The sequence below is a fragment of the Phaenicophaeus curvirostris genome, chromosome 5 (genome assembly GCF_032191515.1).
Source record: "Phaenicophaeus curvirostris isolate KB17595 chromosome 5, BPBGC_Pcur_1.0, whole genome shotgun sequence".
NCBI lineage: Eukaryota > Metazoa > Chordata > Aves > Cuculiformes > Cuculidae > Phaenicophaeus > Phaenicophaeus curvirostris.
The window spans coordinates 44,580,717-44,593,885 of record NC_091396.1 but is presented as its reverse complement, the minus strand read 5'-3'; the positions used below and the strand labels follow the sequence as shown (position 1 = coordinate 44,593,885).

Sequence of the window (13,169 nt, the reverse complement as noted above, 5' to 3'; positions counted from 1 at the left end):
AACTACTTGTGTACTTTCTACAAATTTTAGTCTTAATCCATTAAAGAATGCGTTTGGTATCAGTTCCTAGAATTCTGCTAAGGAAACCAGACCCCAAACTGTTTTCACTTTTTTTTTTCCCCTTTTCCATGCAAATAACCACTGTCAAAAATCCAAAGCCAAACAGTCAGCCGGTATTATATTCTGTGATAAAATGTTTCCACTGCACTGAATTATTACAGATAAAACCAGAATGTTCCAGCTAAGGCTCTGTTTCCCATCATTGGTGGCAGTGATTGAAATCAGTGGGTTTCATGCTTCTACATCACTTCTTATCCAGATACAGGTTAAGCTCATTTCAGACCTCAACTATCGAGCCATACTTACAAAGGTTCACCAGACACATTTAATGCACCGAAAGTCTAAACAGTATTTTCCTGGGATAAGTAATTTTTGGTTTTGTCAAAGAGATAGGTAAATCCCTTAACCTCCAATGCTGTATTATTCCTAGAATATGTTCTTTCATGGAGGAAAAAATTCACCTATGAACGCAGCATAAATGCGCTGCTTACTTCTTCTATAACCTGTTACAGAGAGCTGCTAGGTGGCCAGCAAACAGCCCAGAGACTGCAGAAGGAGAAAAGATGAAGAACTGACAAAGGAGTTAGAAAGCAGTCCCAGGAAAGCAAAAGAGAATCATGGAATGGTTTGGTTTGGAAGGGACCTTAAAAATTATCTAGTTTGAGAGGCACATAAAAGCCTTTCCCTGCTGAATACAGGGTAGCTCAGGTATCTCCTGCGTGTTCTTATGTTTCCCATTTCTTGATAAGTAGCTGTGGACTATGCTGACTAGGAAAGGGGTTCAAGCGTACAATTACAGCTCCCTGGGCTGCACGGACTCAGTATGAAGTGGGTGCTTCTTCCATACACAAGAATCTTCAAACTATGTGGCGGTCAGTGCTAAAATACAGCACCTCCAAGAGCTGACTGTGACCCTAAGAAGCTTAGTCTTTGCCAGTAGGGACACTTGGTGTATTTTTTTTCCTTCCCACAGCCAGTTTTGGCCTCAGTGCAGAGCTCTCAGAGTCACACAAAATCTCATCCAGTTTCCTAGGCTTATGGTTCAATTATTCTAAGTAGCTTGTATCTGATTCACCCTCTCGACAGTTACCATCACTCCTCATCTCCATGCAAAGATGATGTAGGAGTTAATGATCAGATATGGTCAAGACTTTGTTTCACGTTGATGCTATGTCAATTAGTTAAGCTGCAAGAAATGAGTCCCCAAAACATTCACCCCACACACTGAGAACTAGAACAGGCAGGCTCAGAAAGACAGCCAGCTCTGGCAAGTTAAGGCCAGCAGTGCTCTCAATTGGAACTGCAGAAATTAGTGGGGGACAAAACAGAGAAAACTTTACCATCTTGCCACAGGTACCACATCTACTGCACATTAGCTGGCTCAAGGAGCCAATGAGCTTTCCTCACTGACCTGCCTCCCTGAATCATTAGGCTCTATAAGGACAAAACACATTGACAGACTCTTGTGAAGGAACAAGACCACAGGCTTGTGTGCTGAGGAAATCACACAGCAAGAGGCACCCTGAAACCATGCACTGAGTGGCTGCCTGCCCAACACAGTCCCCAACACAGACTTGAACACACAGCCCTGAATGCAACTCCTGCTGCAGGAAACAGTTTAGCAAGACTCTGCTCCCCTGAGCATGCCCCTGATGACAAAAAAGGAGATTTCAGGCCTTGTGCAAGCAAGGCCTGAAAATCTGAAAACAACGAGTTTAGTTGAGACAGAGGTAGATACTGCTGCAAAGGAAAACAAAGAAACTTCTGGGGAAAAACTCCAAGGAATGGTGTTTCTCAGGAAGTGGCCTTTGTCACCATGCACACTAGATGAAACAAGAAGAATGCTCTATGGCCTATGGGGCACCAGGGCATGGAATAATGCCTGGTTTTGTTTGATAAGCCTCTTATCATAGCCATAAATATGTTACTGGAGAGATAAAAACCCAAAGGAGAAGCAGATTTACAGAGGGCATCTGCACAGCACCCTGGTGTTTTTAGCAACTTGTTTCCATGATGGCCCTACATGGACTCTACATGGAATTATTGTCAGGTAAATATTGGAACAGCTAAAGCCAGTTTTCCTGAGAGGTTGCTCAATGCAGTCAGTGCAGGATAGAAGTTACACATCCTGCTGCATCACCTTAGGACAACTGAGGTTAACCTGCTTCTGTGCTCTGGGTGTGGGAAGGAAGCTCAGTACACCCATGTGGAAGCAGGGCTACAAAGGCACCAGAGCCAGAGGGAGATCTGTGCAGGAGCTGACACACTTGTCACTTTGGTGAACCTAAGCTGCCCTGACATTCATCTGCCCTCCTAGACACATTTTTAAGAGGCAGATTAAAATGTTCACAGAAGGGACTGTGAGAACATAAAGAATTTGTGTGAAAAGGGCCAGCATCAGCAGGAAAAAGTACTGGACTGGAAAGCCCAACTCCTGGTGTTCAGCCGGCTCCTGAGGAGGCTCAAGAGCCAGGGCCAGGTATGGCCCAGACTAGCTGTGACTCCCAAGGTTGCTTGGATGAGGAAAGCCAAAGGGACAGGACCAGATTCACAAGGGATCAGAGCTACAAAAACACAAGAGTCAAGCAAAATCTGAAGCAACAGATTAACAAAGGCAGGGGAGAGGCTACAGCCACATGCCACAGACCCAGCTAGTCACTGGGATGCGTGATGCTCCAGAGTGCTCTGCTATGTGGACTGGGATGATGGATAGCCTCTACAGGCTTTGGCATGAGGACGGCACGTTCCAGGCTGTGCAAGACCCTGAGCAAAGGCCCTGTCCCTGTACTCCCAGAAGGACCTCACTGCTGAAGGCATTGAAGATGCTGGAAACGGCTGGTTTGGTTTTCACCACCCCCTCATCCCTTGATACTCAGTTTTACGCAACTTTCTTCCTGTATGAAGGTCACAAAAAAGGACAGCCTTGATAAACTACTTATATAAGCGATATGGCAGGACAGGGTGAAGGCATATCCACTACACAAGGACTAAACTAGAAAAGGGGTACAGCAAGATGACTCAAATCGCACACCAAACTAGGCTAAGAGAGCATTCACCTTTCAGTGTAAGAGAACCAAATGCCGCATTCTCTGATTTCCAAGTCTTTCCTTCCCAAATTTCTATGCACTTTAGGCTTGTACTGACCTAAGTCTAAAATACCACTTGGGATCCTCCACCCAGTCAATAGAGAGGGATGAGTACTTCTCACATCTTACCTTACAGAGATGACAGTGCAGAGTGCTGTCTGGAACCAGCTGGACCCAAGGCCATGTGAACACTGCCCTTAAAAGCAAAGTGTGGCCAAAGAGAAGTGCTGATTAGCTCAGTCCCCAAGCCCCTGATTCTGAGCCAGATTCTGCTACACATACCAAAACACCCAGCCATCTCCAGATGTCACAGCCCCATCTCTCTTCTAAGCCAGGAACCTGAAGGAGGTACACGAAGCCCCTTTTAACTTGATGTCAAAATGTGGTTTTTTCAAAGAGGTGGGCTGTTCTCAACAAGGCACCCCACCAGAGGCAGCCCCAATTCTAGGACTGCTCATTCATCATCAAGTAACTGACATATTTGTATGGGCCAAATCTGCGCCTACTAATTCCAAAAATAAGAACAGCTCAGGGGCTGTTGTACGGACTTGCCTGCCAAATAAAAGCAAGAATCCAAGGCCATTTGGTGCGTAAGTATGACAGATGGGGAAAGCCTGACTTAGCACAGCCTTCTCCTTTCAAGAAACTGCTGATGGGACAGTAAAGAGCAAACACGCATGTAGAGCTCTGCAATTCCTTCTGTTATTAACCTCCCTCTGCTCCCCTCAATCACACCTGGATCCCATTCACTTGCTTCCCTCCCTAGAAGCTGACTGAAAAAAGGACTTGACATCTTTCCTTCCTGATTTTCATGTGCTTACCATTTCATTCCTGACACTATCTGAGCAGCAGAGGAAAGGGGGAGGGTACCTACCTAGAACATCTGGCATCTTGACAGTTTTTTTCAAGCAGACTTTTGAATAGGGCTAAATAAAGCTTGTAGCACTCAAAAATTTTGCTAGTTCCACAGAAATCCACTTTGTGGGCTGCAGTGGAGAACCGATTCTTAGCAGTTTTTCCTTACCTAAGGCTGAATCTATTCCCAGATAGTCCCTGGGGTCTGTAGGATAAATACCATGGGTATTATAGCCCTATTTTTCTGCACCCTAAGGCAGTTCTACCCAGTGACATGGTCCCTCCATGCAAGCAGGGGCTGTGGAGCAAATCCAGAATTATTTTCTTTTTCTTCTCTCCCATGCTGCTAAATTTCAAGACAAGCTCTGCCTGCTGAGTCACAAAGCTCTTCAGCCTTCATGCTGCAACCTTAGGGAGAATGACGAACATCACCTGGCCTGGCAGTGCTAGTCGAGGCCACCTTACCACCAGCCCTGGGCTGGAAAGAAACACAAGTTACATTGCAGTTAGCTAGTGCCATTCTAACAGGGCTGCCAAATGAAAAGTATTCAGTGGCACCCAATGATCTATAAACAGTAACGAGCGACCAGTCTCTGTGTTAGTCATCTGCTCCTCCTTCTCTGCACCCCTAGAAGTCCTCAGCTACCATTCTTTCCTGTTAGAGAAGACCATTTTCTCTCCATTTTTGATCCCTGTACTTGACAGCTAGGGCCAGAGCCCACTTCAGAAACTGCAAGCCTCCAGCTAGCCAGATTCATCTAAGCCACCCACAATGAGAACATGCTTTTCTGGCCCAAGATACCATGTAGAATAATGGCATGACTCCCCCAGGTAAAAAGCTGCTGCAAAGAAAAAAAAGTCTGAAGTAGCCTTCAGTTTATCACCAGTAAAGCCCCCTCTCACCCAACCTGCTCAGACAACAGTTTATGACACAGTTCTCAAAGCCAATAGGGAAACTGAAAAGCTGATTACACGGATTCCAACATATGACAGGAGAGGCACTCTTCATCTCCCAAGACAGCCTACAGAGGTCTGTCAGCGAGATCTGTGTTCCTGAGGACTGGGAGCTGCAGGACACACAAAGACTCACATCAGGCCCTTTGCAGATGGCAGAGCATGCTGGCAAGACCTGCCTTCCCAACCCACCAGGCAGCAAAACCAGGATAATCCATGCACAATCCCAATGCCCCTTATGCATTATTCCCTAAATACAGCAGCATGCCCTCACGCACTGGATTCAATGTACCTTTCATTAAGCCAAAGATTCACAGAAGCTGGTTAGTAAGACCTGAGAAATGGTCTGGTAAAGTGTTAATTCTGCTTGCACCAAGAACTCTCCCATCCCTGACAAAGCAGCTGCTGGGCCTTCTCATCCTCTGCCTTTGCCTCCCCAAGGACCACTACAACCAGACCTTGTAAGGGCCCAGTGCAGACTAACACACAGCTCCAAACTTTACTTTAGACTAACTGGATTTTGAAGAACGGCCTTTTTTAACTTACAAACCCTCCCAATGATTCGATTCCTGGACTGCCAAGTTGCAACTGCACAAGGTTGCTCCTTGCACAGTATGGGGGATGAGTACAGTCAGTAGGGGTAGAGATGCAAACAAGGGACTTACTTGTAGGTTTTGGTTCTGTCCAACCAGATGCCGGCGATTAGAGCCCCAACCATCCCCGACAGTACAATGGTGAGTCCAATCCTGCCAGCATTCACCTCCTCCCCCTGTGGTCAGATACACAAACACTCACAAAATGCAGATGCCAAGACATAGCCATCAAGAAGCAAAATGCAAAGAACCCAGAGAGGAAGAGACACCAAAGTTAGTGATCCATTCTCGTCTTCTGCTGGCAACACACTAACAAAACTAGCCTTTGCGAGAACACTTTTGGGCCCAATTATAAACCAATGTGATATCCTGCTCTGGTCCATGAAGAAGAGTGATTTAGCACTTATTTCTGAGCCAGCCCAGAGAAAAACGTGGGCACTGGGCAGCATGAACACTCTCAGAGGAGTCAGCATAAACTCTATGAAGCTCGCTGCCTGGTGTTCGGATTCAGGCCAGATCAACCAGGAAACACTGGGACCCAGTGTAAGGCAGCACAGAAAGGAGCTCTCTGCCACACTGCCCCAGCAGTAAACTGTACAGTGGCTCAGCTCCTGAGGCACCCCACCTTTCTGCCATCAGAGCACGAGTGTGGGCAGCCTCCTGGTACAGATGTTCCAGTAGAAATTCCTGTCAGGAACAAGGCAAAGGCAATTGCTCCAAGAATTTCTCAGAAGAAATGCTGTCATTTAGGGTGCAAAAAAGCCGCCTTTGCTGGAGCTTGCTGGCTTTTGCACTGGGTGATGTAAAGAACTAGAGGAACCAATGCTCTCCTGCCAGGCAGCCAACTAGTGCCAGAGTCAGCCGGGACTGCTCTGGTATTGCATTCCTCACAGACTCTTCTTTGGCAGCCAGTGCTGGACAACATCAAGCATCAGAGGGCTATGAGGGTTGGAAGCACTTACTGGGTAGTGATTCATCACCATGCGGCTCAGCAGAGTGGACAGGGCGTAGAAGCAACCTGCATTCAGACCTGAGAGGGGGATAAAAATGCAACACATTCAGAGCCTGCTACTCTCCTGCTGGGTAGTGAAAGGGTATAAATGCAGAGAGAGTTAACTGAACAGAGATCTGTAACAAGGCCGCTAAATTTCAGGAGAGCCAGCCAGACTGGCTAGACATAGGGTTACTGAAAGAAATCCAGACCAAGGACAGCCAGATCTCAGCATGCAGGAGGAACCACTCTGCAGTTTCAAAATGGTTCTTACCTTAGCAGCTAGATGAAGGTCTGTGCATATTTCGGTACTGAAAGGTCTTGCAAGTCTTTCATACGGTCCCAACCCTCCCTCACAACCAGATGAATCTTTAGCATTGGGTTTTTCTCCTCCCCACAAGACAACATAAAATACTCAAAAAGCAACTGCCTCAACATCACACCTTTAACAAAGGCCTAGGGTTCAATTAGCACCAGAGCTATTGACCTGCATGGTTTCCTCCCTGGGAAGAGCCTGACTGCACTCTCCCTGCTGAGAGACAGTATAAAACATCCTCTCCAAGCCAAGAATCACCAGAAGGCAAGTAGGAGCAAAGCTGACGGTGAAGCACAGACGGGACTTCCCCCAGGTGCCTTCTGTGTGTGTCTGCACGGGAAAAGTCTCGCAGTTTAAAAGATATCACTGAAGCCTGAAAAAAACGCAACAACTGTGAAAGTAATCGTCTTTCTGAAAGGGAAGTTAGATTAACTGTTACAGGCATCAGCCACCTGGTAAAGGTTTCTCAGTATCACCCAAGGTGAGAATGGAAACCATTGGTGTGATACTGGTCAAGCCCCATTCAGACACTCTGCTTCAGCTAGCACCTTCCCAAAGGGAACAAAAACCAGTAGCTCTGCTTATAGTAGACAAGAACATCTACATGGGCGCTGGACCAGCAGTACCACAACGGCTACACTCTCGATACTGAGAAACCTTCCTCAGGTGGATGAGGTCTGTAACAGCCTGTGGCAACTTTTTTCTCAGAAAGTCATTTACATTTGCAGTTAGTTTCTCTTCAAGGCTTCAGTGATCCTGATGGAGGAGGGGATGGGGACACAGATTTCACCACTGAAGCTCACACATCTAAAAGCTCCATAAGGAGGCATGGGTTTAAAAACTCTGGCACAGAAGCCTGAAATCCTGACAGAACAAGATACCCGTCAAGTACTCACTTCCTACTTCTCCTCTGCCAGCCTCGGCTACAGCAGAAATACTGCAAGACAAGATACAGAAGTGCAGTCTAGCAGACAGAGCTTTGACAAAGGGTACAAAACCTTGAGCTACTCTAACCCTGAGGTCCTGCAGCTCTCCTATCCCTGATGTGGTCAGCATTCCTGCCTCTAGCTCACTCCTCCACTGAGAGACTGAATACTCATTGCCCTACACAGCTCATGGAGCACTCTGAGGAGCCACAAAATTGGCAGCTGGAGGGGACATCAGGCTTCACATGCCATCCCTGACAACATTAGGCAGAGCTTGCTCCACAGCTTCATGGCACAGAGAACAAATGAAGAATCTTATGTAAGTGATCCCAAAGAAGACAACTGCCTGTGACAACCCTCCCTGCTCCCAAAGCATGTCAATCTCTTCCCAGAGTTACTCAGAAAAGATGGAAACTCCAGTTAGGCCAGCAGCCTGAGAGAAGGGAGAATAATTATAGATCCCACAGCAAGGAGGCACCCTCCAGCACTGAGAGCTCGATCTTTGCAACACCACTATATATAGCCACTATAGCAAAAGAGTCCACAAGAGCCTAATACAGCTTCATCTTATCTCCACCTCTGGAGCACTGTACTCACGAGGAGAAGCCACAAACCGCAGCGCCAGGACACGCGAGTATGGCAGATCAGCACTATCCCTTTGCCCACTACTCCTTTACTTCAAAGCTGGACATAAACGCAGAGCATATACCTCTACTTCTCACCCAGCCAAGAGGACAGCAGCCTTGTGGGGACAGCCAGACACTGCTCTGGTAGCTGATGCTGTCAGTATGCCAGCTTCATAGCAGCTCTGTGATGCGTGATATTTCCAAGAGAGAGAAGGGCCTCTGATCCCAAGCTGGGCAGAAAGCGATGCAAAGCTGGCAGCAATACATGGCACTAGAGTCAGGCAAAATATTCTAAGAATCAAGACAATGTGCTGAATTTGTGAGGGCTGACAGAAGTTGCAGACAGTTCATGTATCACAGTTCTCAGGGAAGTGTCTCCATGAAGTACGGCTGTTTGAATGCCTATAAAACAGGCAAGGGTTGTTTTCAGTGTGGCAATGACCATTTGCCCATACAGAAGAGGAAAACCAGAACTAGTAGCTGGGAGCAGGACTTCTGAAGGTCCAGTCCCACGTGATTCATTAGTTACCGTAGTTTACTTGTAATGTGCTGTAGAAGAATATTTTTGAGACCCCACAGTGTCTTCTCAATTATACAGAGGTCAGAAAGGGAAAGTCTACTGCCTACAGCTCCAAAAGAAGCCCTTATTAAGCCTCAGACTAAAAACCAAGTCTTCTGTAGTTCAGCAGCCTATTGCCTCCATGCCAAACTATTGGTCTCCCTCTTCTTCACCCTCACAGTCACCTCCCAGGACAATGGTTCTTTACACAGATCTCATTGCCCTGCCTCCTGCTCACTGCTCCATCACCTTTCCAAATGCTGATTCTCTGAGGCTGTCCAATCACTCCCACTTTACCAAGTCTTTTCTACCCTTTTCCTGCCTGCTGCCTCCCAGAAGAAACATGCAGTTACAGTTGCTCTCCAGTGCGGAGCGCAATCCAATGAACTAAGAGTTTCTTAATGCCCACTCCACGTTACACCTCAGCTTTATGGAAGCAATGTCAGTAGCCTTTGGGAAAAGGCTGTCTGAGGGTTTTCCTGAAAAACAGTTCACTAGCACTAACATAGCCACAATGCCACCAATGTTTCCAGCACTGCAAGTCTTACTACAGGAAAGGAATTGGCAGGTGCTGGTAACATTATGACCTTAAAGGTCTGCAGACCTGTTCTGACCTGGCGTCATGTAAGGGCTGCCGTTCTTTCTACGGGCAGGGGAGAGGAACAAGCAGTAGATTTCTCCCTTTTTCCCCTAACACACACTATGCTAATACAAACCTTAAGAGAGGCTGCAGATATCTTCATGTTAGCTAGGGAAGATGACTCAGTTGCACTCATGTGGCTGCAGGTGTTTTAAATCTTGGCCAACATAACTTCTGACTTGAGTAGGAAAAACTGTCCCCATTTTAGAGGCAGACTAGTTTAAAAAAGTTTCACTGCATAGTTCCCTCTCTGAGTAACAGTCACCACTTCAAGGCAAGCTGGAGATTAACATGAGGCTGACGCAGAGAGAGGAACAGAATAATGCACAGACCAGCAGGAAGAAAGACTTAATTATGAGCCACTGAACAGCCGTTCCAAGTTGTCTGTGACTGCCAGAGGGAATTACCCTGGGGAGGTCAGATTCTAAACATGCTCTGTGTACTGAAAGCACTCCTCTCGGACTTGTTTCCACCTACTAGAACAAATGTTTTCCCCTTTCTTTTCCCTGAAGGGCAATTGCAAACTGAACAGACGACAAAATCCAACTTTTAGACACAGTTTGCCTGACAGTTTTTTCTGTCTCCACTTTCTGAGGGGGCGTCATGTACTATGAAAAAAACCAAACATAAGAGCAGTTACAATGCAAAACAGCAGAGCTTAAGGGTGATCTGAGAGGGCCATTGCTAGAAGACTACTGCACTGAGAAGGGAGAAAAGATTTCAACAATTTCAAAGACCATTACCACCCACAGAAGGTACAATGCCACCACCTCACTCTCTCTAACATTAGTTACTCATCATTCAGGTCTGTTAGGCACAACTGCTGGCAGAACAGTAGAACTTCAAGCACTATTTAACTTCCCCCCTGAGGAGTGATGAACAGTAGCAGGGGCACATTGTCCTCTGTGTGTTTGCCTTGCTTTTGTTCTTCCTCTATTTGCTTGTAACCAGAGATGGAGACTACAAGGACAGAAGGACTCCTGTTCTCTGGCAGCACAGCTCTCCTTATGCTCCCCTAAAACAACCCAGGCCAGTTACTGCCTTAGCAGAGCACAAAGACAGAGGGAGAAGTTAAGCACGTCTAGCAGTGGTAAGTGCAGAGAAGAAAGGTCAGATCTTACCATAAGTGATCATAAGCAGCAAAAAGTTGGTGTTGCGGAACAGACGGAGGATTGATTTCACGTAGGAATACTCTACCGGTCCTGACTGGATCAAGGCCTGAGCTCGGCTTGGAGGGTATTTGGGCTTCTCCTTGAAGACTAAAACCAGACACAAAGCACACATTTGTAACAGTGCAATCGGGGGGCCTGAGCACACACTGTGGGTAGAAACTAAGGGACTGCAGAGGCATTAGCAAAACCAAGTGTACAAAAAACATAATTGTCCTTAAGCTTTTATCTCCATGCAGGAACGTATCCACAAACAGAAGAGAACAGGGTCTCTCCAACAATAACTCCTGCCACTGGGGTAACACCTTGCCTTCAATTAGCTTTTTGTGTAGGCAGTGTCTGGTAGCAACGAAAGAGCTCACAGGACTAATGCCTTTGTTCCCAGGAAGATGGCCAGCCAGACACCCACAAAAGTGCTACATGGAGCTACAAATGCAAAACTGGAATGGGAAAAGCCAGCTGGAAAAGGTGGCCTACTGCCCTGCAGTGCCCAGTGTCTAGGGACCAATGTCTTACACCAGGTTTTATTTCAGGCCTGGCACTTCTTAGGCTGGCCAAGCCATCTGCTATCCCTAACTAGCATTAAAGTAGATCCAAAAATCCCAGTTGCAGGCAATACTGCTGTACTGGGTGCTAGACAGCCATTTTTGTACCTTGTCTATTTCCTGACCCAGATTCTTTAATGTCTACATTTGATTCAGCCACCAGGCAATATGAACAAGCTGGCAAGAGGAGCCAAAAAAAAAAAATTTACATGGACTTCAGCAGACACGCTCTGCTCTTCAGAGAGCAAGCCAATCTTTCATGCTGAAGATCTGGCTTCCACTTCATGTGTTAAGCAGAGGAACTGCACCGCTGGTGTCCTGCTACTGCACCTAATGCTTCTTCCTTTCCACTCTTAACTGGTTATCTTCTTTTTCTCCTGGGAACAGCTTGCTCCTGTGACACCATATCACCTGCCTCTTTCTGCCTACCCTCAAGAGGCAATCAGGTCTGAGACATAACCCAAGGTCCAGCACCCTGTTTGCAGGCAAGATGACTGTGTACCCTGGAAGATTTCTACTGTTTTTTAAAGAACTTACTCATGGCGGGGTTTTATTACACATGCAATCAAAGGATGAAACAAACAATTTGGCGGGCCTCTACAATCTCTTGCACCCCCTTCTGCATGTGCTGTTCATCATGGGCTTGAAGCAGCAAGATACAGTACTGCACCTGGTTTCATGTGCATTTTCCCACCTCCTTACCTATGATGACCAGGATGAATAGGGCTGTTGCCACGCCTGCAGTAATAAAGAACATGATGCTGATGTGGTAGGCCAGCTTCTCCACATCCTCCACATTAGGAACCAGAACTGGAGGGACCAGAAAGCCCATAGCGATGCCAAGCTGAGCAGGAGAGAGGGGACACAGATTACACAGAGGTGTAATGTTGAACCACAACACTGCCACCATCCCACAGCTCATCCCCCAGGTACCCAGCCTATTCCAACTTCACAACCTAGGCCAAATATCTTCTTTACCACCCAACAGTTAAGAGATAAAAGCTAGATACACATTGCATTTAGGCCATAAGAGAAGTGTCCCCCACTGCACTCATAATTGTCAGGATACTCAAGCCAAGGTTTTACAACAGAATTCAGCAGAACGAATACCTGCCTCCACTGAAGTGGAGGTCTTGATTCCCCTGTCCTCCCTCATGCATGGATATTCCTATCCAAACACACATCCCAATCCTTATCATGCACCTGCCCTGATGCTGGCCCAATCACCTGGTAATCCAATTTTGCTCATTAAAAATTGCAGTAAACAAGACTGTCAAAATCCACCACAAGTCTTTGCTGGGTTAATGAGTTGTTGAAACAATTTATTTTTGAGCCAGACAAGCACAAGTCCCAGGAAAACAAATTGGAGAGGATGCTGTTTATGTCTCACTGATGACTGAACAGCAGCAAGACAGCCCCACTGAGCCAACTGCTGCCCTTCAGAATGATTCTGCAGAGCTTGATGTCTTCACGGCCCTTGAAAAGGGTCTATTACTCTACAAGTATGGAAAGCAAGGACCAAAAAAAGCCAGGACTATGCCCCAAAATACCCTCCACAAACTCCTCCATCCAGATGGTAGATTTTCACGACATGAGTCACAGAAGAATGCTTATGTTTCAAACAGACCTATCTGATAGACTTCGACACCCAATTCAACAATGTCCAGCCAAACTTCTCTGTCAAACACTGCCCTCCACTAGGACCTGGAATAGTGTAGGTCAGGATCAGCAACAGGCATCTGCGCCAAGCTCTTGGTGCTGGGACATCATAGGGAGCCAGTGGGAAGAGTCACCACAAGATTACAGATGCGCCCCACCAGTTTAGGGCACTGTCAGGAATGAGAACATT

General features: G+C 46.7%; 1 protein-coding gene across 1 annotated transcript in view; it reads right to left on the bottom strand.

Moving 5' to 3' along the window:
• Window positions 1-13,169, bottom strand: part of FLVCR2 (FLVCR choline and putative heme transporter 2) — a 34,373-nt gene that overhangs the window by 11,831 nt on the left and 9,373 nt on the right. The window contains exons 2-5 of the mRNA XM_069858399.1: window positions 12,023-12,164; window positions 10,728-10,865; window positions 6,511-6,578; window positions 5,621-5,724 (exon numbers count right to left, since the gene is read on the bottom strand). Coding sequence (XP_069714500.1) covers window positions 5,621-5,724; window positions 6,511-6,578; window positions 10,728-10,865; window positions 12,023-12,164 — 452 coding nt within the window. The remainder of the gene's footprint in view (window positions 1-5,620; window positions 5,725-6,510; window positions 6,579-10,727; window positions 10,866-12,022; window positions 12,165-13,169) is intronic.